Source organism: Mus musculus, chromosome 9, assembly GCF_000001635.26.
Source record: "Mus musculus strain C57BL/6J chromosome 9, GRCm38.p6 C57BL/6J".
Lineage (NCBI taxonomy): Eukaryota > Metazoa > Chordata > Mammalia > Rodentia > Muridae > Mus > Mus musculus.
This window is the reverse complement of record NC_000075.6, coordinates 54,460,140-54,484,558: the sequence shown is the minus strand read 5'-3', so window position 1 is coordinate 54,484,558 and position 24,419 is coordinate 54,460,140. Positions and strand designations below refer to the sequence as shown.

The window sequence follows — 24,419 nt, the reverse complement described above, 5'->3', positions numbered from 1 at the left end:
GTACATGTGTTTACACATAGAATTATGTTTATTATGGGTTTCTCTTTGTGTAGTTAGTAGTATGACCCCTTATAACTTCTCAGATGTCCTTATTGCTCTTTTGCCCTTCTCCCTTCTTCTGTATTTACCTTTTACCTTCCTGCCTCCTGTTTTTATACTTTTATTTTATTTTTAATTTAGTTTTTACACTCCATATTCCATCCCCCCAATCCACCCTCCTACCTCCTCCTTTCCTCTCCTCTCCTCTCCTCTCCTCTCCTCTCCTCTCCTCTCCTCTCCTCTCCTTTTCTTTTCTTTTCTTTCTTCTTTTTGAGATAGATTCACCCTATGCTGTCCAGGCTGGTGGCTGATTAGCTGGGATTATAGGAGATTAGTTGGGACCATGGAAGTGTGGCTGTGCATGAGCTCTTGGGAAGAATTTGTCAGTCTGTGCTTTGTGTCTTTGGCTACTAGACCTATTCGTAGGTCAACATCACCTCCCAAGACTGGTTTCTGAAGGTAACTTGTATAACCATGAGACAGAGAGTAACTCTCTTCAGTTCTTTGCTTGGTTACAGAATACAGTACACCTTGATGAAATTGCCTAAGGAGGCATTTCCTAGATTTTGTCTTCACCAGCAATTGACACATTGTATTTATATTTTGTACTTTCTTAGGGAAAATCAGATTCATGTAAACATTTCAAACATTTGGGTTTTTATACTCAATTTTGTTGTTACTGGTGTTTTGAGACGAGGTCTTAATCTTTGGCCCTGGCTGGCATGGGACTCAAAGTAATCTTCCTCCCTCAGGTTCTCAAGAACTGGGACGCCAAGCCTGAGCCAGCGTGCCTGTTACTTGACATTGTATTTAGTTTATTTGAAATATCTAACAAGTGCAAGAGGTTGGATAAAGTGAATTAGAATGCTAGGTTTTTGTAATAGAAATAACATTGTCAGTGCAATTGTCTAAAACTGAAGTGAGAAAGGCTGGAGTACAGACATTTCATCAGCTCCAGCCACCTGCCAGTCTCCAAAGCAAGACAGTGCCTTTATCATGGCAATGCAGAATGCTGTTTCACAGTATGGTTCCCTTTTACTAGATGATAGTAACTTTTTCATCAAGAGTTGAAAACAACTTTTAAAGTGAAGGGAGAGGGTCATTCTATTTTGTAGTCCTAGCCATGTGGCAAGGCTGCAGAAATAATCTTGTCTCTCCTTTGCATGGGAAGCATCTCCATACAGTGATATCAGAGCCATGCCCAGTGATGTCAGCTGCCTCATTTACCTAGTACAGAGCCCCTCCCCCCCATACGCCCGGGAGCGATGCTAGCATTTGCTTACTACACGCTCATTTCCCTCTTGTACTAGAAATTCTTCCTCAGACAAAACCTGAGCTCTTGCAGAACAGAGCAAAATCACTTTTGATCTCTGAAATTTAAAATATTTTTAGTAACTATAGATTATGTATAGGTTTTGTAGATGACATTTTAACTTTATTTTATTTTATTTTGTTTATTTATCTTTGTTTTGAGACTGTGTTTCTCTATGTCACCTGGCTGTCCTGGGACTCACTTTTGTAGATCAGGCTAGGCTGTCCTCCAACTCCGAGATCCACGTGCCCTTGATCCACGTGCCCTTGACTCTCAGATTCCTTCTGTAGGCTTCTGTATCCATTACATCGCTCACTGGAAATTATCAGCTGGGAGGCTATGCTACCTTTCTCAGCTCCACATTCTTTGATCAAAAAAATTTTTTTTTTGATACTTAAGAGTTTTGGAACCAAAAATTGTTAGGTTGCCTGTCTCTACCTCTCCTAAGGTTGAGACTACAAGTTCCTTACACCATGCCTAGTTTGTTGTTGTTTTAGTTTTGGATTGAAAATGGTTTCATTTGACCCTGTGTCGTTCATGCTGGCCTTGACCTTGTGGTCATCCTTCCGTATCCACCCATGCTCTTTTACACAGGAAACTCAGAGCTGGAAAGTTTGGGATGCATTTTTAAACAGTTGTCTTAGGTAAGTTCAATGTAGCCAGGTTTGAGAACCATTGCAGAATTCAAAAGGTATGTTTCCCTTTGAATCTTTTCAAAGGTTCAACTTTTAAGAATTCTTTTTCTGTTTTTCTCACACTTGTCCTTCTGCCTGCTGACTAACCAGAACTCACTTGACTTTTATTAGCTGTCTTGTCTGGCTTCTTGGGTGAAAACTTAGCTTATTAATAATTTTTTTATCTTGCTACTATAAGAATTAAAAGATAATAAACTTCTGTGCATACAGTGCTTTAGTTGCCTGCCCCCTACACACACACACTTACACACACACACTTACACACACACACTTACACACACATACATACACACACATGCACATGTTAAAATGTCTTTCTTATATGGAGTACCTGTTTTCTTTGTGATTTCTTTGTCAGGGATGTAATTTAGTAGTATATTAAATTTTCTAAATACATGAGATTTTTCTCTTTGCTTAGTGCTCACATGATCAGTTACATGATTTCAGTCCATTCAGATTTATTGCTCAGTGTCTAGTTCGTCTATGGTCCTAAGTGGTAGACAGAAACCATAGTCATGATGGCTGTGCCCCAGTCCTTATGACCAAAGGAATTTTGCAGATGTGATTGAATTGTTGATCTTGAATTGGGATAACCTGGGGTTATTTGTAAATTTAGTGCATGGGAACGAGGAGGACTAAAGTGCTCATCAGGGGCTGAGCAGGAGAGGACTGCTTAGCGACGTGAGCAGCGACCGACCTGTTAGAGAGGCAGCTGCACTGATACTTCTCCGGAGAAGCAGCAGTCAGTTTGCCCTCCCCCTCCCAGTGTCTCTCTGCAGAAAGATCTCATCTTTTGTGCCTACCCTTGCAGGCACCCCAGGTTCCTGTTGGATTTGCTATGAACAGAAGCCATTTTTGAAGTTCCCTCTGCCTCCCACCCCCAGCACATTCCTGTCTGAATAGTATTTACTTGACTTGTAACTCAGGGAAGAGTGTAAGGATCATAGGCCTGAGTTTGGACACTTCCTAGTTAAATCCTAGGCACATTAATGAACTCAACTCTTTATATAATAGTAATAGTAATAATAATATAACAAAAACAGTAGTATAAATATCAGCCTTTTAGGTTTTTTTCCCCCCGGAGATTAAAGAGAATATGATGTCTTTATTAAGTAGTATAGCCTCTATCTTTTGCCACTGTCATGTAGATCTATCATGGCAGTTAACTGTTGTTGTTGTTGTTTTGGATGGGCTATTTACCTAGCGGTGTCTTAAGTGTGTGGCATCTTGCCTTGTGTCTTCGTATTGATTTTGCCAGATCTTCAACTTGTAGCTTGTGCTACAAAGTGCTTCTCTGATGTCTATCTTGATTTTTCTTAAGCCTGGTTTGAATCCTGAGACTGCATTGCTGTTTTCAGTGCCTTTAGTATTTTCAAGTGTGGGTTATATGATTTCCTTTAGGGAATAATAAAAAAGAGATGTGCGCTAGAGAGAAACTAATCAGTGATTCTTCTGCTGCAGCAGTGGAAGCTGTCGTGTATAAAACCGGAAGAACTTTTGCCTGTTGAAAGCAGCTTTTGAATGATAATGCGTGGAATGCCATTGGTTTATTTTTTGATATGATTTTTTTGTTTTTTTGTTTTTGTTTTTGTTTTGTTTTGTTTTTTGTTTTTCAAGACATGGTTTCTCTGTATAGCCCTGGCTGTCCTGGAACTCACTCTGTAGACCAGGCTAGCCTCGAACTCAGAAATCCATCTGCCTCTGCCTCCCAAATGCTGGGATTAAAGGCATGCGCCACCACCGCCTGGCTTTTTATTTGTTTCTTGAGATAGGGTTTCTGTTTCTCTCTGGCTGTCCTAGCTCTGTAGACCAGACTAGCCTTGAACTCATAGAGATCCACCTGCCTCTGACTGCTGAGTGCATTAAAGGGATTAAAGGCATGGTTTTTTTGATATGATATTTAATGTTCTTATTTGTGTATTAAAGTATTTTGTAAGATAATGTCAAGGAATATCTTTATATTAGTAACAGAATCCAAGATAAAATAATATGTAATAATAACTAAAAATTATATCTCTTACAATGTCACACAACTTTTCCTTTTTAGGCATATGGATCAGGCTGTGATATTGTTATTCTGGCGAGTGACTTTGAATGTGTGCAGATCATCCCTGGTGCTAAGCATGGGAACATCCAAGTCAGTTGTGTGGAATGCTCCAACCAGCATGGGAGAGTAAGTGACCTAATCACTTAACTAAATGTCATTTACATGCTCGTAACTGGAGAATACTTGTACATGAACTGTGACGTGCTGTAATGCTGAAGATGTGCTGATAGTTCTCCCAGTGGACATGCCATGTTGAAAGGGCTGCAGGCCTCGCAGCCTTAATTCTGTAACCTTTAAGCCATCGAGGGAGGAGGATTCAGTTTCCTCCAAATCCCAATCCCATCGTTGTTTGTTTTTGAGATGAAGTCTCACTGTGGCGTGCAGGCTGGTCTTCACTCCTGGAAACAGAGTGAGCTTCCTGATGAGCATCTGCTGTGAGCTGGGGTAGCAGACCTGAGCCTGCATCTGCAGTGACAGTGGCTGTTTATCAGGGAGTTTGGGGAGTTGTGTCTAATGTAGTGCGTGCCACATAGGTATTTGTATACTTGTTACTTTAGGGGAAGTTTGTTGAGTAAATATTTAAGAATTTATTCCAACTTTGGAACTGAGGATTTATTTTGAAATAGTTTTAAGGCTTCATCTAAAGTCTTCTTTCTCAGATTTTCTTTTTCCCCTTTTTTTTCAAGCAATATACAATGAATACTAATATAGTATATTTGATATATATATATATATATGTATTCTGTGAATTCAGTAAGAGCAGTATTGTATGACAGTTGTATGTCACTACAAGGTTATAAAAAGGAAGTTTTAAAACTATGGCAGATAATGATAGTATTTAAATATTCTTCATTTTCTCGAGGTGGTTCTTTACCGGATAATATCCTATCAAGGATATGTTAAATCAGGATCTCAATGGTAATCATGTAAATTTATACTGAATAATAAATTATGATTACTTTATTATTCCATTTCCCCTGCTGTATTCAACTGTTTGTATCAGGCTTAATAGTTACATAAATGCACCATTACTTGGCACTAACACACTTGCAACACTACATTCTCTGGTGGCCTCTGAAATTTGCTTCTTGCTTTTCTGAGTTTATGTATTTTTTCCATAAGCGTTGCTTAGGTTTAATTTAGAGAACACTGAGAGCTGTCTTTCTTTCTTTCATTACTTTTTTTTTTTTTTTTTTTTTTTTTTGGTCAATCTTCTCTCTAGGCCAAACAAGGTAGCTTTAAGCTTGCCTCAGGTTGAATGATAATTGCCAACCAATTTTTATAAATTACTTAAGTATCCATGATAATCACAATTAATACATCTTTTTTTTTTTTTTTTAAATATTTATTTATTTATTAATTATATGGAAGTACATTGTAGCTGTCTTCAGACACTCCAGAAGAGGGAGTCAGATCTCGTTACGGATGGTTGTGAGCCATCATGTGGTTGCTGGGATTTGAACTCTGGACCTTCAGAAGAGCAGTCGGGTGCTCTTACCCACTGAGCCATCTCACCAGCCCCAATTAATACATCTTGTGGGAGTAAGGATTTAAAAAATATATACAATAAAGCTGGCTGAGACTAGAGGATTGCTTGAACCTACTAATTTAGGGCCAGCTTGGGCAACATAGTAAGACTTAATCTCAGAAACAGAAAGATCACTAAAGTATGGAAGATGTTTGTGTTCATAACCATATGAAGCAAGCGGACAGCCTGTATCTGTTCTCCTCACCTGGGAAAAGATGGTTAAAGTATTGCATCTTTTCTGCCATGGTCTTGTATTTTAGTCTTTTATCTTCAGTTCCTGTGATGCTAACTGTCACAATTGTGACTTCCTATTAGCCAGGCATTTAAGTAGCTCCCCTGCTGTACTGTGGACTAACACCTTTGTCTTCGAAGGCTTGTTTTGTGGATTAATCAGAGTCAATGGTGTTAGAAGGGAGGGCTTTGGTCTGTTTCCTGATGCTGATTTTTCCTCCTCAAGAGGATGATGAATTGGGAACTACTTCCAGCAGTTGTTAGACTTGGGCTCTGGCAGCCCCTTGGAGTGGAGGGACTTGCAGCCCTTCTTATCAGGTCTGGTCTGGAGCAGAGCAGTCCTGGCCCTCACCCCCAACCCCCTCCAGTGGAGACTCACAGCAGCTGCTCCATCTGGGTGCTCTGCATAGTTCAGCGATTTCTTTCTTTGTTATTTCTGTTCCTTCTTCAAGGTGATTTCCCAATTGGTGGTTTCTGTTTGATGGTATAATTAAAGCCATTTTTGTGACATAGTCTTAAAACTTCTCACGATTTTTATTTTTTTCCCCACTGGATTATAAACATTGCTGATAAAGAGATGTACCGCTAAGATGTATTTTTGTCACTAAAGTTATCTCCATATTAAAACTATTAAAAATTTGAAAATCACATCTGTTAATTTACTGTGCTCGTGTGTGTGTGTCTGTGTGTGTGTGTGTGTGTGTGTGTGTGTGTCTGTGTGTGTACTGGTCAGAGGACAGCTTGTAGGAGTCAGTTCTCTTGTGCTATGTGGGTTCTAGAGATTTTCTCAGGTTATCAGTTTTGGTGGCAAGTGCCTTTACTCAGCTATCTTCCTGGTCCCAAAATAAATTCTTCTAGAAAATGTAATTTGTTAAAATAGATATTGAGGTGCACAGGATGATTAGGAGTTTGTGGCTAGCCTTAGCTACTATCAAGTTTGAGGCTATCCCAGGTTACCTGAGATCTTGTCTCCTTTGTAACTTTAAAACAAGGCTACTGAAGTTTTTGGTAGCAGAGATTGTTAAATCTACTATACTGCCAGGTTTATTTGAAGAAATAAACCATGGAGATATATTGGAATTGGATTGTATGAAATTAGTTTATATGTTATTATATGGAGAAGGCTGTCTCTATTTCACTCTTTTCTAAGCACTAATGTCATGTTCATTCTCTTTTAGGTTGCAGCTTCATATGGGAATGCTGTGTGTATTTTTGAACCCCTGGGTGTAAATTCTCATAAGAGAAACAGTGTAAGTATTCACTGATAGCAGAATTTCCTAAGAATCTGGTTACTCTCATTATTATTATTATTATTATTATTATTATTATTATTATTATTATTTAGTTTTGGTTAACTTTTGAATCTAGTTTTCTGGTTTCCTTAGACTCCATAGTAGAGAGCTGCTCAGGAAGCAGTACAAACAGTGGGTATGAATGTCTGTGAAGTGTAGTGAAGGTTTTGTAGAATCCTAAGTCTCTGGAATATTACTAATTGCCATTTGTTGTGTTGAGATCTACCCTAGTCCGAACTGCTCTTCCCTTGCTTGGGTTATTGCTAGTCTCTGGTACTAGTTTTCTATTCTGATGGCCCCTTTTTCTTTCTTCTCAGTAGAGAGGGTGTATAACTTCTCTTTTTATAATCTCTAAGGGCGCAATATTTCTTGCAGATTGTAAACTTGCAGGTAGTCTCTCACCTCCCTTCTTCCTCCCATGCTGTTCTTCAGAATCCAGCCACACTTGCTCTTCTGCTGCTTTTAGTCGCCCTCCCTTTAGGTTCTGTGGGTTCGTGTACTATACCTCCTCTGGGATGGGAGGCCTGGCTGTGCTGGGAGCTGCAAATCCTCCTTTCATTATTTCTGTCTCTCACCAACCTTTTTTGTGATGGCATCATAGGCATGAGCCACTGTGCCCTGATCTGCTTATCTAGTTTAAGCTTTTTCTATAGCACTAGTTTGTATATTGTTTATAGTTAGAACATAAGGTCCTATACATGTAGGCAGCTTGGTTCTTTTGATTATTGTTACATCCCATTTTTTATTTTAGAATGTATTCAGTTCAGTTATTTAGAATGTAGAGTATATTCAGACCTCCCTAAATATTTGTTTAGTGGAGTTACATACTTAGGTAAGCTCACTAACCAGATAAATGGTCTTGTACATCACATTAAGAGCCATTCACATATATACTCAGTTCTGTGTTTTATATTATTTAATGTTAAGGAAATCCTATATGGTTAGAATCATCAACCAGTTTATAAGTTACACACGGGGGCTGGAGAATAAGGCTTAGATGTTGTACAAGTGTGGGGACCTGAGTTTGAATACCCTGAACCCATGCAAAGCTGGGTACAGTAGTGAGATGGAATCAGGAGAATCAGGAGCTTGCCTGCTATACTTAGTGGCAGATAACAAAGTAACCCTGTCTGAATAAGGTAGAAGGGAGAACTGGACCCTCAAGTGTCCTCTGATGTCCACACGTGTGCTTTGATATGTGTGCACCTACACTCACACAAGTGTTTTTTGAGAAAGGGTTGCATCTACCTTAGGTTGGCCTTGAACTCACTATTTATCAGATGATGATCTTGAATTCACCCTCCTCCTCCTACGCTGGAATGCTCGTGTAGTAGGCAAGCACTAGCCCTCTTAGTTTATGTTGTATTGGGGGTCACCGAGGGCTGTGGGGGTGCTGGGCAAGCGCCATACCACCTGAGCTACGTCAGTAGCCCTGTAAGAAAGTTAGGATTTTCATTCACTTCACTTACATGCTGAGATGAGGTCTTGCTATGTTGCCTAGGCTGGCTTCAAATGCCCATGCTCAAGCTGTTCTCTTTTAGTCTCAGACTCAGACCATGCAGGAACTGCCAATGTGAGCCATTGTGCCCATCTCGAAAGGTTTTCTAAAAACCAGCTTTAATTGAAATCTTATTCAAGTTTTTATATTTCTAAACTAAATGAACACATCAGTTTTTTCATTATAAAAATAGTTATTAAATTGTACAGTGTCTAAGAGTCATCTAGAGGTATAGATCATTGGCTGAGCTCTTGTTTAATATTTACAAGGCTCTGGATTTGATCTCTCTCAACCCCCAAATAAAGACTGACTAGGGGCTGGGCATGGTGGCGCACACCTTTAATCTCAGCACTCAGGAGGCAGAGGCAGGCGGATTTCTGAGTTCGAGGCCAGCCTGGTCTACAAAGTGAGTTCCAGGACAGCCAGGGCTACAGAGAAACCCTGTCTCAAAAAACAAAAAAACAAAACAAAACAAAAAAACAAACCAACAGACTGACTAGGAACACAGCAAAGGAAACTCAGGCTCAGAGGCTTGAGAGATGGGTATTGGTTAACGAGCACTAACTGCCTTGTAGCGTACGTGTGTTAGGTTCCCAGGACCCACATGTGGGCTCACAGCCTCTGACCTGTGCATGTCACATATGTGATGGGACTATGTTGTACTGTGTTTTTGTTTTGCTTTATTTATTTTTTTTAACAAAGAAATATATACTTTGGTTTATTTAGAATACTATATCCCAAAAGTTTAATCTCCTTATAGAATGAAAGGATTAGATAGAAAATACTCAAATATAACAGATCACATATGTGAATTACATATATATTTAAAAAATGTTGTCTTTTTGGGAGTTTTATCTAACTTGAAACAGTGAGTCCATTTCTGTGCATTAATAAAAGTTTCAAAATGATTTATTTTTATTCCCTCCCCCTCTCATTTGTGTGTGTGTGTGTGAGAATGCATGCGTGCATGCAGGTGCCCATGGAGTCCAGAAGAGAGTGTCAGCTCCCTGTAGCTACAGTTACAGGTGGTTGTAAGGCTCCCGCACCAGGTGGTAGGAGCAGGACTTGGGTCATCTGGGAGAGCAGCAAGTGCTCATAGCTACTGAGCCATCTCCAGCCCTAATAAGACGAATTTTATAATGGGCGTGGCATGAGCTGAAGGAAAAAGATTAGAGCAGTAGTCTAGCTCAGAGGCAGAAGCAGGAGGATCACTACAACCAGGACTGGGCTACATGGCTAGACCCTATCTCAAACCCCAAAGAGAACGACAAACGAAAAGGACAAAATCAAAACTAAAAACTCCTCACTCACACCCTTCCTAACCCCAGTCCTACCAACAAGCAGATGTACTGGCCATGCTAGTAGGTCCCCATAACAGCACTTGGGAGGTAGAGGCAGAGTGTCAGGGGCTCTAGGCCATTTCTTTGCTACATAGCAAGTTCCAGGCTAGCTGGGACTACTTGAGACTAGACCCTGTTTTTTTTTTTTTTTTTTTTAAAGAACAAAAACAACCAGACAAGCATAAGATGTCACACAACAGTGACAACCCCCACAATGACTATGACATCCTTCCTTCCCTTAAAGGGCTGCTGTCTAGTAGGAAAGGCAGACACGCAAACATAAGTCTGTAGTCAGTGTTGTCATGACAGCGTGGAAATGTTTCAGACGCTGGAAGGGTGTTAGAGTTCACAGACACCATGATTTATGCAAAGCATTATGAAAGAGGGCTTTTTAGATGGAGAAGTGGAGGAAAGGATGCCCACGTACTGAAAATGTGTTTGTAGACAGAAGGAAGCTTGAGAGAACATGTTTAGTTGGGCACAGCAAGCAGCTTAATATGGCAGTGTGACCTGTAAGTGGGTTTTGTTGAAGTAATTTTAAAATAGTAATGAAATATTTAAATCTTTGTAAGTTTGTTTTAAGTTGAAGAAAGTGACAAAATGGTAGAATTTGGGGTATTTTAAAAACATCCTTTTTTTTTCTTCTCTCTACATGTTTCAGCAACTCAAGTGTCAGTGGCTTAAAACTGGACAGTTTTTTTTGAGTTCCGTGACATACAACTTAGCATGGGACCCTCAAGGTATTTAGCAGCTGTACTTAAAATTATTAAAATGAAGCATTTGATTTGAATGTACTTAATTAAAATGTCATAATCTTTGATGATAAAAAACATTACAAATGTATTTTTGTTGATGAGTGAATACAGGCTTGTTTTTTCTGTATACATTGCTTTGCACAGAACTTAGTTTTCTTCTCTCTGCTTTTTAGCCTTTGCTTTCTACTGCTTTATTTCAAGAACCAGTGATTTGTTTTGTGTGTGTGTGTTGTTTTTTTTTTTTTTGTTTTAGTTAACATGTGATGTAATTTACTCTTATTTTATCTACAAAATGATAAATTTATAAGACAGGGGCGGAAAACATCCTTATTTTATTATGGTGTATTTCAAGAAATTATTGTCTTTAATTTGCAAAGATTAGAAACCTGTAATGATACAAAGCTGTTACCCTTTTATGTTTACAATTAATGAGGGTTGTTTATATTCCATGTAATAAACTCACTTTTAGTTTTGATCATATCATAAGAATACTTACACTGTAGCAGGCGTCTGAGCTGTGGTACTCTACCTCAGCTCCTGTCAGGCTTGCTTGCCAGAGTAAGCCCTGGGCAGTGGGGTTTTTTCCCTCAAGTTTTCCCTAATAACAGTCCTTGCTTAGGCTCTTTTTCATGTTTTTCATCTTGTAGGGGATTTCTGTTGAAGTGACCCATGTGTTTTTCATAGCTGGTATTGTATATTTTCAAAACTTACTAGTTTATAGACCTAACAGAACCCATGTGTGCATTTCTATTCTTAGATAATCCTGGGTTATTCATCAGAACACTTTTAAACTTTCAGATAACAGATTGCTGACAGCAACGGATTCGATTCAGCTGTGGGCTCCTCCAGGCGGTGATATTCTAGAAGAGGAGGAAGATGTTGATAATAGAGCCCCTCCTGTTTTAAATGATTGGAAGTGCATCTGGCAGTGCAAGTTAGTGTCTGTGTCTGTTGAGACAGTGATTCACTGAATCTCCTAAATTATGTTCTTTCTTACAGAGGTCTTTATTTTTTGGTGGTATTGTAGTTTTGAAATTTAAAAGGTAGACTTTTTAAAACTAAAACTTACTATAATATCATTATTTATTTTTTAATCTGTGGTTTAGTTAATTGTTCTTCCAAAAGTAAAAAAAAATTATATTTATAGTTCAGTCCTTGAGTTGACAAAATGACACAGTGTGTTGAAATAAGAGTGAGGGAAAGGCTTGGAAGCTCCAGCCACCTTTTGGAGTGCAACGATGACTGCCTGTTGGTGTCGGCACAGGTTATGTAAAGATTCCCAGTTATCCAGGGACGGTGAGACTCAGCTTGTAATGTTACAATGAGGATTTTGATTGATATGGATGTAGCAATATCATGTATGGGTATTATATTCTTTGTTTTTGAAAGTATACTTTGGGTTAGTTTTATTAATGATTTTAGGAAGGTGGAATTCTTTGTATTGTTATGAGGGCAGAAAAATCCTGTTATGATGATTGTGATATTGATATTAGGAATATCTTGTTTTGACCATTTATACATAGAACATACTGTTCTGAATACACTGGTTTTGTTTGTTCTTAGAACCTCAGTGTCTGTACATCTGATGGAATGGTCTCCTGATGGTGAATACTTTGCCACTGCTGGAAAGGTAAGGGAGCAAGCCAAAAATAAAGCACTCTAGCAAAACACCTGAAAATATCCCTTACGTTCATTTCCAGTTCTGTCTCCCATAAATTGAGATTTTCCTGCAAAACTTGCTTGTGAAGAATAGTAAGAATGTTTGTGAGGCTGGAGATACAGCTCAGTGATAGTGAGCAGTGGTTACTATTGGTGAAGTCCTGAGCTTAGTTCTCAGCTCTGTAAATGGGGAAATGTTTCTAAAAGATCTGGTGTGATCTCTACAGGTATTATACACTTGGGAAATAATGGCTGCTATTATTCCTATTTTACTTTAGTGCAATTATATGAAAAAAAATTACATTTATTGTGTATATGGTGTGTATGAGAGACAGAAACAGAGTGGGGGAGGGACGGTAGGGCTAGAGTGAGTGAGCGTGAATGATGCGTGGGAGTCAACTTACAAGGATCAGTTCTCTTCTTCCACTTTGCTTTTCTATTGGATTTGTTTTCTATTTCCTATAATGTAGTTCTATTTAAAAAGTAGATGTGAGCTGGGCAGGATGAAGCACTCCTATAGTCTGAGCAAGGGGAAGTAGGAGCAGGCAGGTCAGGAGTTGACAGGCACATGCCTTTAATCTCAGTGTTCAGGAGGCAGAGGAGGATGGATTTCTGTGAGTTGGAGATCAGCCATAGCTGCAGGGAAGACCCAGTCTCCAAAAGGACAAGAAAAAAAAAGGTAGACGTGTGCCGCTGGATTCACAGTGACATTCTCTGCCTCCTTCCCACCCCTGTCCCCCACCATTCTTCTTTCCTTTCTTTATTCTCAGACAGTATGTTGCTATGCGCGTATTAGTCAGGGTTCTCAAGAGGAACAGAATGGAATGAAAGCAAATATAGAAGGGATTTGTTAGAGTAGCTTACAGGCTGTGGTTTGACTAATCCATTATTTTATTCTAAAACTTAAAACAATTTAATCTCAGAATCAAGTCTTGAGTTCATCTGTGTGTGGTTGAATATGGCTTACTGACTCCTCCCTTCTTTTCCCACCATCCTGTCATGCCATTCATGATGGGAATTTAGTGCTGCTGTGGTGAGGGTCTTGCACCATGTGTTAGGCATGTATGGCTTGAGTGCACCCTAGGTCGTTTGGCTCTGTAGGCTTCATAGATAGTGCCAGATAGTTCTGGGAAGCTGCTGTTGGCTGACTGACGTTCTCACCTTCTTTGCTTTTCTTCCTTGCCCAGGCCAGTATTCTCAGGCTGTTAGGCTGTAAGTTTAGCTTGTGGACTCTGTTCAGATTTGTACAATCAGCATTACTATTTGGAGGCTGTCAAAACTTGGAAATTCAGAGAGTGTTGATTCACTGAGTGGTCTCAGTGAACTTTTATCCTAGAAACCCATTGGGATGTCTAGGTCTACCTGGAGGGACCGTATCTACCTGCTTTAGAAAGAGTAGCAACCAGTCAGACTCTCTGGCTCCTAGGTGTTGGGAGTTTTGCCAGACTCTACAGGTCTGCCTTGCAGTCACTTGCTATCTAAACTCAAGTTTAAAAGTGCTATGCTATTCCTCAGTAGCATTAGGTAATTATTTTCCTGTTTCTAGAGTTTAAAAATCCATACTCAATTCTGCCATTTCATAAACTGGGGGAAGAAATTGTTCTTATAGAAGACTGTAAGCGCTCCATAGGCAGAAATGTACCCTGGGCTGATTCTCAAGTGTGTTATCCTGGGTCACTTTAAGTTCTGAGCATTAGGGACATCTTGGCATTTCTTTCCTTTTGGCAAAATGGCCATACAATAGACACCATGCCAGACAACAACTTGTTTTTAGCACGAGAGGAGTTCTAGTTTGATCTGTTTTTCTGAAAATCACAAAGTTTAACTTTTTTTAATGGCAGACAAAAAGCTCCACTATGGGTGTTAGGGAGATGGCTCAGAGGTTAAAAGTACACATTACTGTTTTGGAGCATCTGAGTTTGGTCCCCAATACCCACATGGTAGCTTACAACTGCCTGCAATTCCAGTACCAGGGAGTCCAATGACCACTTCTGGACTCTGTGGTTCCTGTATACGGGTGATACATGTAAGCTTCTGCAGACAGACAGACAGACAGACAGACTGGGGCTTAGTGATTAAGAACATTGAATGCTCTTCCAGAGGACCCAGGTTCAATTTCCAGCATGTGATAGCTTACAACTGTTTGTAACTCCAGGATCTGCCATCTTCACACAGACATGCAGGCAGGCAAAACACCAATGAACATAAAAATTAAAATGTATAAATAAAATTCTTAAAACAACTCCTTCATGGCAGGCTGTGATGGCACAGTATTTTATAATCTTAGCACTTGGGAGATTGAAGTGGAGGCAGGAGGATTATGAGTTCAAGACCAGCCATGGCTATATAATGAGAACCTGTCTCAAGCAATGTTTCCCTCCTCCCATAAAAATACCTCCCAGACAACAGAAACAAAGGTAAGCCCATATATGTATCACTTTATGCACTCATCTGTTGACAGATACCTCAGCTGCTTGCAGACCTTGGCCATTGTGAACAGTGCTCAGTAAACATGGGTATGCAGGCGGCTCTTTGTAGTATGCTGACTTAGATTCCTTTGGGTGTCTCTAGTTGTGAAACTGTCCAGTTTTACTGTCTTGTGGCCCAGTCTTGTGGCGTGACACAGAGGTAGTTGCTCAAGAGTTACAAGAACATAATAGGAAAATTGTACCACATTGTAGACAGGAAGGTTACAGTCATATGCAGGTTAGCAGAGGTTTTGATCATTAACAATTTCTAGGTAAAATATGTGAAAATATTTTGAGATGTGTAGCAACCATCATGTGGTATCAAAATATTTGATTTCTAGGCAGATATCACACAGATTGTTAACACTGCTCTGCTTTGTTGAAGCATTTTCTTCAAATAGTAGTTATGGAAACAGAGGTAATTGTTCTTCAAGTTCATGGCACTTTGGGTCTTAATTTCCATGCTTCTTTAGAATCACACATTGAGATAAGGATATGTATAGTTAATATGGGAGGTGTCTTGGTTTCTTTGATTCTACTGTGATAAAATACTCTGACAAAACAACTTTGAGGGAGAAAAGTGAGTTTTGGCTGCAGTTCTGAGTTACGACCGTCATCATGGGGAAGTCACAGAGGCAGAAGCTTGCAGAGGCAGGTCCTGTTGCATCCTAAGTCACGAAGCAGAGGGACAAATGCACGGTGCTTCTCAGCCCCCTTTCCCATTTCATGGAGTCTAGGATCCTAGCCAGGGAATATTCAGGAATGTTTGTACCCACAGTGGGTGGTTGCCTCCCCCTAGTTAGTGCAGTCAGGCTAGTCCTCCACAGGTGTGCCCAGAGGCCTGTCTTCGAGGCCATTCTAGATTCTGCCACCGTGACAGTTAACAAGTCATCACATGGGAAATATCAGACAAGATATACTGGATTGAGGCCTATTCTTAAGGAACATGGCTGCATGCCTTTTCTTAAGTGTATTAATTGATTTAAATCTGTGGGTACTCTTGAGAGCCAGCATTACTCATATACATTATAGTCATTGTACATACTCTTTAAAATTACTTAAAATATTTTTCATACAGTATATTTAATCATATTCTTTCTCCTTCTCCAACTTCTCCCGGATTTTTTTTTTTACACTTCCTTACCCTCCCAAATTAATTTCTTATTTATATTCTTTACACATCAGTAATTGGTAGAGGACTGGCGAGGCTAGAACTGAGATGGTTCAAACATAGAGATGCTTCAAACATAGAGATGCAAGTAGACTTTCAGTTGAAACGGACACACCAGATTGCTAAGCCTGTTGGGTATGAGTGATGGACCAAAAGCACCTGTTACATTGAGAACCCCTGGTTGAGAAGCTGGGCATTTTATATTTGTACTTGACATTTAGTAATTTTCATAATTTGGGGGAATGGTTAGACAGCAGCAGTTAATTTTTTTCTGTGTATCTGTCTGTATATCCAGGGGTCCCACACAGTGTATTGAATGGCTTCTCTTTCCTTGCTCTCTGGAGCTACCTTTGTCATAAGTCGAATGTTTGCACTTCTATACATTTGGTTCTGGGCTCTGTTCAGTGTGTCCATTCCTTGTACTTGTGCCACTGCCGTAATTGCTATGCTTTTAAAAGCAGTCTTGGTATAGCAAGACTTGATATAGTCCTCAATATAGCAAGTCCCCTCTTCTCATTGGCTAGGCATGGTGGCTCCTGCTAGTAGTCATCCTAACAGTGGGGGGCTGAGTCGGAGAAGGCTTATTCTAAGCACACACTTTTATTGTATTGTCAGGAGAGTGGCTTAGAGTCTGTTTCCACAAGCAGGAATGACAGAAACACCCCTCAGCTTCTGTTGGGTTTGCCTGCATCCTTGTGGAGCCTAAAAAGGGTGTTTTCTTTTTTCTGTCTCCATGGGGTTTCCCTCATTTCAGTTGAGACCACTTACCAGCACTTACCAGCTCTTCTGGAGCCATCAGAAGCTTCCTGTTACTGAGGCCTGTGGTTGATTCTTACTTAACTTACAACCATGAGTCAACACATTAGTTACTTCTTTCTTTTTAAAGCCTTTTTTTTTTTTTTTTTTAAAGGAGTACTTTGGATTCGCAGGAAAACTGAGGAAGGCACAGAGAAATCTCTGAACTGCTTATCCCTTTATACATGTACATCTTCCTGTTCAGCCCACATTTATTTCAGCTGATGAACTTGCACTGACAACTCTTGGTACCCAAAGTTAGTGTTTTATCTTAAGACTCACTCTTGTGCCCATCCAGCAGGCCTGAGTAAATTTATGAGTGCATGGACCTGACATTGTAGTGTTGTGTAGAGTATTTTCACTGCCTAGAATATCTGTCCTCTGCCTATTTGTAATTGTCCTTTAATTTTTTTTTTTTTTTTGCATTATTTTGTTTCTGCAACTTTGGGCAGAGTTATTTTTGGTGGTGGTGGTGGCGGTGCAGAGTCCCATGGATCTCAGGTTGGTTTCTAGCTCCCTGTATAGCTGAGGATGGCCTTCTAATCCTTTAGTTTCTACCTGTTGAGTCCTGGTATTATGGGTGTATGCCACACCAGCTGTCTCTGCGGTTTTTCGTATTGTAGTGCCCAGATTTAGTTTTTGGATCTTTTCTCTAAACATAGCTGTTCTCTTAGTTTTCAAATGCCATCTTTTAAATGCTGATGACAAGATTGTGTCTGTTGCTTGCCCCTCTCCCTTTATCCCTGGATCCTCACCTCCACTACCATCCTTGTGGATCTCTTTTTGGATGTATTCATAATCTACTCACTAGTTTTTTAAGCTACAGTGGACAGTGAGCCCATCCACATAAACCCTGTGCGCTTCTTGATTGCCTCCATGGGAATTCAGTTACAAGCCACCATTATGAATCACGTGCTGTCTTTAAAACTTTACTACAACAATTCTTCCAGATTTTAACTGTGTTCCTGTCTTTTCAATGTGTTCTTTTTAAAAATCCAAGCCAAAAGATCAGATATGGCACACACCTTTAGTTCCAGCACTGAGAAGCCCAAAGTAAGAAGATTGTTGTGTCAGGTTAGCCTGAGCTACAAAGTAAGACCCTGTCTCAACACTCCCCTGAACCTGTCATGAGGTTTCCTTTTCATTTTTGGAAAGCCAGAAGCTTTATAATGGCCCACATGCACACTGTACTGGACTGTAGGTCCAGGGATCATTCCTTCAGTCATATTTCCTGTTATTTCATACCTGTGTAGACTTGAATCAGTGTTCATAAACAGGTTTGGCACATGTACACATAGAGTTGCTACACTTAAACCCCCAACCTTGCATTCCCAGACATCTGTGTGGCCTTTTCCTTTTACTTCTGACTGTCACTTTTTTTTTTTTTAAGATTTATTTATTTATTATATGTAAGTACATTGTAGCTGTCTTCAGACATTCCAGAAGAGGGAGTCAGATCTCGTTTCGGATGGTTGTGAGCCACCATGTGGTTGCTGGGATTTGAACTCTGGACCTTCGGAAGAGCAGTCGGGTGCTCTAACCCACTGAGCCATCTCACCAGCCCCCTGACTGTCACTTTGATAGCAAGGTTTCTTTAGGTACCTTTATAAATTGTACCTCACCTTCCAACATATTCTCTGTACCCTTTGTCTGCCTTAAATTTATCAATAATATTTATCAATAGATATCTATATTGGCTTTCATTTTACTGTGTAACACTACAAACACAGCAGCTTCCACCACACATTATTATCTCAGCTTTTTGAATTAGGAGTCTTGGCTTGGCTAGGTGCTCTGATGAGGGGTGTGAAACACTAATGAAGGTGGCTTAGAGCCTGGATTCTCACCTGGAGACATAGCTAGGGAATCAGCTTGCAGACTTACTCCAGTGGGCAGAGGTGATTTCTTGCATCAGTCTGGCTGAAGGGCTAGCTTTTTGCTGACTTTTGGTTGAGGCCTTCTGCAGCCCCTGAGATTGCTGAAGCCTTTTGTACAACGGGCTTCCTCTCTCTCCACTCCCAAACAGCTTACCTAAGTGGCAAGCAGGGAGTCAAAGACAACAGGGACCATCACAGCTACAACAGATGAGGACAGCTGGGACAAGTAATTTGGAAGGAAAAAAATTACTGAAATTAGATATGAGAAACAAAACCCTGAAAGTTTTGATAAGCTTATTCAGTCACTTAAGGGTAATAAAAAGGGAGTTTCTGCATAGAATGCAGAGATTCACAGAGAACTTTAAAAACAATGCCTGAAAAGAATGAGTTAATAATGAAGGAAAATTATTTTCAAGATCATAGAAATAATGATTTGAAAAATAGTCTAATTTATGATTTTTCTTAAACCAGTTTATTTACTTTTGTATGTTGGGGTTTGGAGTGCTCACACATGTGCCAGGGTATGAAGGCCAAGGACTGCTGTTTAGAATCTCATTCTATCTTGTGAGTCCTAAGGATTGAACACAGAGATCTACCTGCCTTGGCCTCCCAAGGGCTGAAGTTAAAGATTGCCACGCACTCTGGTCGAAAGGGGACCAGAGGGTCTGCGGCAAAAGGTGTGACACCATCCACAGCAGAAGGCTGGCTTCTTAATAAGGCTGTATATGGAGATACATGTAGAATAATGGCCACTTCTGAAATACTAAAATTGTATAGCAGTTGAATCAAGAGTCATTTGAGTTGGGCTGCCTGCCACTCAGTGGCAGAGCACTTGGCTGAGTGTGTGTAGGCCTCGGAGTCCCATAGGATAGATTTTTTTTTTTTAAAAGCTAATTATATAGACAGCTGGGCCTCACTTACAAAGATCTGATTGCTTCTATGTCTTGGACGCTGAGATTAAAGATGTGCATGATCTCTCCTGGTGATATGCTTTTATTTTTTGAGACCTAGCTCAGACAGGCCTCGTATGCATATGTAACTGATTCCTGGTCCTTCCGCCTCCCCTAACCTGGGATGACAGGTATGTGCCACCAGGCCAGGTTTAGGTGTATGGTCTTTTGACAGAGCCATTGACACTTTATTTTATTTTTGGTATGGGGCATTGAATCTAGAATTTTGTATAAGCAAGGTAAATCTATCACTATAAGGGGGTGAGCTATAGCCTTACCCCTTCCCCATTTGAAATATATTTTGGGTGCCATAGAGATGGCTCAGCAGGTAAAGGCATTTGTTAGCAAGCCTGACAACCTGAGTTTGATTCTAGGGGCCTGTGTGGTTGAAGGAGAGAGCAGAACACTGCATATTGCCCTGTGTCTTCTACTTGCACACCATGGCATGTGTGTGTGCTCACTCTCAGATACAGACACATACACACAAATAAACAGTAAGGTGTAATAAAAAGTTAAACAAATTGAGCCAGTGTCTTAGTTGCCAAAGCTGGCTTCGTGCTTGTGATCTTCCAATTTCATCTTGCCCTGCATCTGGGTTGGCAGGTCCGCGAGTGCCTCTTGGCTTACCCACTTGGCACTTGACTTGACTAAAGATTTCAGATGATAACCAGGTTCAGTATATGAACCTTTATTTGAAGTCTCATCACTAATATGAAAGATGCTTTTGTCCGTTGTGTAGGATTAAGTCATGAGTTAAAGCATATTTCCCTTCAGTAGGTGACTAGATTGGAAGCTCTTCGAGGCCCTCCACCTTGGTTATATATTCAGGAACTAAGAATCATTGTCTTTGAATTTTTATTACATGCAGCCTTAGAAGATTACTGAGAATTTTTACTTGTTTAATTATATTTCTGTAAGCTTGTATTCAGTCTCCACAGAGCTGTTTAATAATTCCTGTGGCATGATAGGAGTGTTTCATGCTGTGGCATGATAGGAGGGTTTTATCCTGTGGCATGATAGGAGGGTTTTATCGGTAAGGATCCTCTGAGGGTTAGTTAGCAAATGTGTTGGATTGAAGAAGATTATTTCTTCAGGTTTTGAAAAGATAAAATATTAATTTAGATTCTCTTGAGAAAAGAACAAAATTGACTTTGGAAAGCTGGGCAGTTTTTGTCCCCATACCCCCATCTGTTGTGTTGAGAAGCGGAGTCTGTGAGATCTGATGAAGCAGATGGGAGCCGTGTGACTCTCCAGAGAGCACTTCCCTCTCCTCTGCAGCACACTGACAGGACTTCAGCTCAACTGTTAGGAGACTCCAATTACTTTCGGGATTTTGAATATTATTGGGTACTTTTGCTGAGAAGATTCATTTCTTACAAATGTGGAATTAAATTTTCCTTGTGCTTAAGAATATTTGGAATTTTTATCTGAGCTTAAATAAAATTTTACTTATTAATGAGCCATTCTTACTCACAAGGTACTAGATTAAAATTTTTTCTTTTCAATAGTTTCTCAGTATGTAGCCCAAGGTAGTCTCCAATTCATCCTGGCTCAACCTTCCCAGTCCAGTGCTGGGAGGGGTGTGTGTGTGTGTATGTGTGTGTATGTGTTTTCATGCCTGGTTCTAAAGTCTTTTTAAGGGTACTGTAATTTTCCACCATGTGAGCAAATGTACTACAATTTAACTTAGCCACACAGCTTGAAAAACCTATTTATTATTATTAAATTATTGTATTATTTATATTTAAATAATAACTATTATTATTATTAAATCCAAGGCCTCATGTAAATTAGACAAATTCTGTATCACAGGGCTACACTCCTAGCCTCAGACAACTCTTGTGTTGTTAAAAATGAATACACAAATTTTGTCATCTTTTTCCTTTTTAAATTAAGTTACTGAGGTAATTTAGCATATTTCAATGGATTTTGACAAATTTAAAGACCACTAAGAGAATCAGCACTAAGAGAACATTGCTATGAATTCAGAATATTAGTTGCTTTTTAACAGTAGTAAGAGTCTTCCTGCTGGGTTTGTGTGTGTGTGTGTGTGTGTGTGTGTGCACTCATGTGTGAGTGCACATGTGTGTGTAAGCCTGAGGTCTACATTTGGTATATTTCATTCTCCACCGTGTTTACTAGTTTGTTTATTACATTTTAAGACAGGGCCTCTTACTTAACCTGAACTCACATATAAAGATGGACATGGCTGCATAAGTCTGTGACTCCAGCATCATATGGGGAGGAGATAGGTGGGTCTCAAGAGCTTGCTGGCTGGCCATACCAGTTAAAATGGTGAGCGCCTCATTTAATGAGAGACCCTGCTTCAAGGCAGTAAAGCACAGGATGATAGAGGAGAACACCTGAAGTCCTCTGGGGTGCCCTTCTCCTTCCACATGTATGTGCATAGATGCATGTTAACATGGGTGTTAACACACACATTTTACGTGGTAAAATCAAGGCTGTTGTCATACTTGTAAATACTTTAGAAATAGAAATAATTTAATTGGCTAGCTAAATGCTTTCTTTGTAAATCACTTATAGAAACATATTATTAGCCAAGTACTGGCAAATGGTTTTTGCAATTTTCTTAATTTATTGTTTTGTGTTTTTTACATTGTTTAAAATTTTCTTACATTTATTTTATTTTATTGTGTATTAGTGTTTGCCTTGAATGTGTCTGTACCACCTGCATGCCTGATACCCATAGAGGTCAGAAGAAGGTGTTGAATCCTTTGAATCTGGAGTTAACAGATGGTTGTGAGCCACCGTGTGGGTGCTGGAATTGAAGACAGGTCTTCTGCAAGAGCCACAAGTGCTCTTAACTGAGCCAACTCACCAGCTTCTGTCTTTAACCTTTAAAAATTTTTAATTTTTATTTTACATGTATGCAAATATGCCTGCATGTATATATGTGTGCCATATGCACACAGTTCTCAAGTAGGGTAAAGAGGGTACCACCAAATACCCAGAACTAGAGTTGCAGGTAGTTGTGAGCCACTGTGTGGGTCCTGCGAATTACAGCTGAGCCAGTCCTCTGGAAGAGCAGACATTTATTTTTAATCACTGAGCAGTCTCTCCAGCCTCAGTGTTTGTTTGTATACATTCTTAAAGGGTCATAAAAAGGAAAAAACCCACAAACAATAATCTGTGCCACAGACCTAGGAAGCCTGGCTTGTTTATTGTCATCTATTTGGCCCTATAAAAAAAGGTTTCTGGTTCTTAACTTAGAGCAGGAAATAGTCTGTATTTAAGATAATTTTACCCTTGCAGGTACCTTAAAACAGAAGACCAGTTACTGAGAGATAGATAACACCTTGGTTTTTCCCTTTTTTATATCCAAGGGACTAGTGTCCGCTCTCCACTCATCTGCAGGACTTTATGTAACATTACTGTCTGATTGAAAAATGTCACTATACAGAGAAGGTTGATAATGAATAAATTACTCATTTCTTTTTTTTTTTTTTGTTTTGTTTTGTTTTTTTGTTTTTTTGAGACAGGGTTTCTCTGTATAGCCCTGGCTGTCCTGGAACTCACTTTGTAGACCAGGCTGGCCTTGAACTCAGAAATCCGCCTGCCTCTGCCTCCCAAGTGCTGGGATTAAAGGCATGCGCCACGACGCCCGGCTTCATTTATTTCTTTAAAGTAATAAAATGTCATTTTAGGTTTAGATTTGTAATATGTCAGTTACATACTTTATTTTAAATATGTATCTTGTTTTAAAGCTTATACCACCACATTTTGAATAGCAAAATAGTTTTCTATGGACCTCTCTCTTTCTCAGGATGACTGTCTTCTGAAAGTCTGGTACCCTATGACTGGCTGGAAGTCTTCAATCATACCTCAAGATCCCCATGAAGTGAAGAGGAGACGGGCTTCCACTCAGTTCTCCTTTGTTTACTTGGCACACCCTCGAGCCGTGACAGGTTTCTCATGGCGGAAAACTAGCAAGTATATGCCCAGGTTGGATGCATGTTTCGTGGAATGTTAATTTTTTTCTTAAATGTTTATAAAATAATGAAAATAGAAGCTTCACTGTTCTGATAAGTTGTGACTAACAGAATAGACTGGAGTGAAGTCATCTGAATTCAGCTTCTACATCTGTCATTAGCTTCTGAGTAGATTTTTAAAGCTCTCCGTCTCCGTTTTTCTCTTTGTTGAATGAGGGTAGAAATAGTACCATCTCAGAGAGCAGTGAGGCAGATGTGCTTGTATGCATGAAGTGTTTATATTTAGTACAGACCACAACACATACTTGCCCAGACCACATTAGCTGGTCTTGTGAATAGTAACATTAGTAAAGGAAGGTTCTAGAAAGGATATTTTTGCTTGTAAGTAGGGAGTGCCCGCTGAAGAACAGTAATGAGCTATAAATAATGTACATGGTGGGAAGAATGTAATATACAATTTATACAGGACAGAATGGTATATGATAGGGAGATAACATAGTAAATTTATCTGTCTTTGGAGTCCAAATTAAAGATTTATTTGATCCATTCAAAAAGATACTGAATCCTGAATGAATTCCAAATGCCAGGGACTGAAGTCCTCAACCTTGTTAAGGGTGCACCTCCTTTTGAATCTTTGTTTTATTCAGTGTCCTCTTTACTAACATGTTGTAGTTATAATAGTAGACAGCTTACATTTCTGTTTAAAAAAGGTTATTTTGTTTAAGTTATTTATGTCTCTTGTAATAATTTAAAAATTATTTTTAAAACTTTTGGCAAGGTTAAATTTCATGTAAGCAACTTTAAAAAATACT

At 39.5% G+C, this 24,419-nt stretch overlaps 1 protein-coding gene across 4 annotated transcripts in view; it reads left to right on the top strand.

Moving 5' to 3' along the window:
- The window catches only part of Dmxl2 (Dmx-like 2), a 136,709-nt gene that overhangs the window by 17,308 nt on the left and 94,982 nt on the right, over positions 1–24,419 (top strand). For all 4 annotated transcript variants that reach the window (XM_006511085.4, XM_006511083.4, XM_006511084.4 and 1 more), the window contains exons 2-7: positions 4,094–4,219; positions 7,031–7,102; positions 10,644–10,722; positions 11,536–11,671; positions 12,301–12,367; positions 23,442–23,620. In XM_006511085.4, coding sequence (XP_006511148.2) covers positions 4,094–4,219; positions 7,031–7,102; positions 10,644–10,722; positions 11,536–11,671; positions 12,301–12,367; positions 23,442–23,620 — 659 coding nt within the window. The remainder of the gene's footprint in view (positions 1–4,093; positions 4,220–7,030; positions 7,103–10,643; positions 10,723–11,535; positions 11,672–12,300; positions 12,368–23,441; positions 23,621–24,419) is intronic.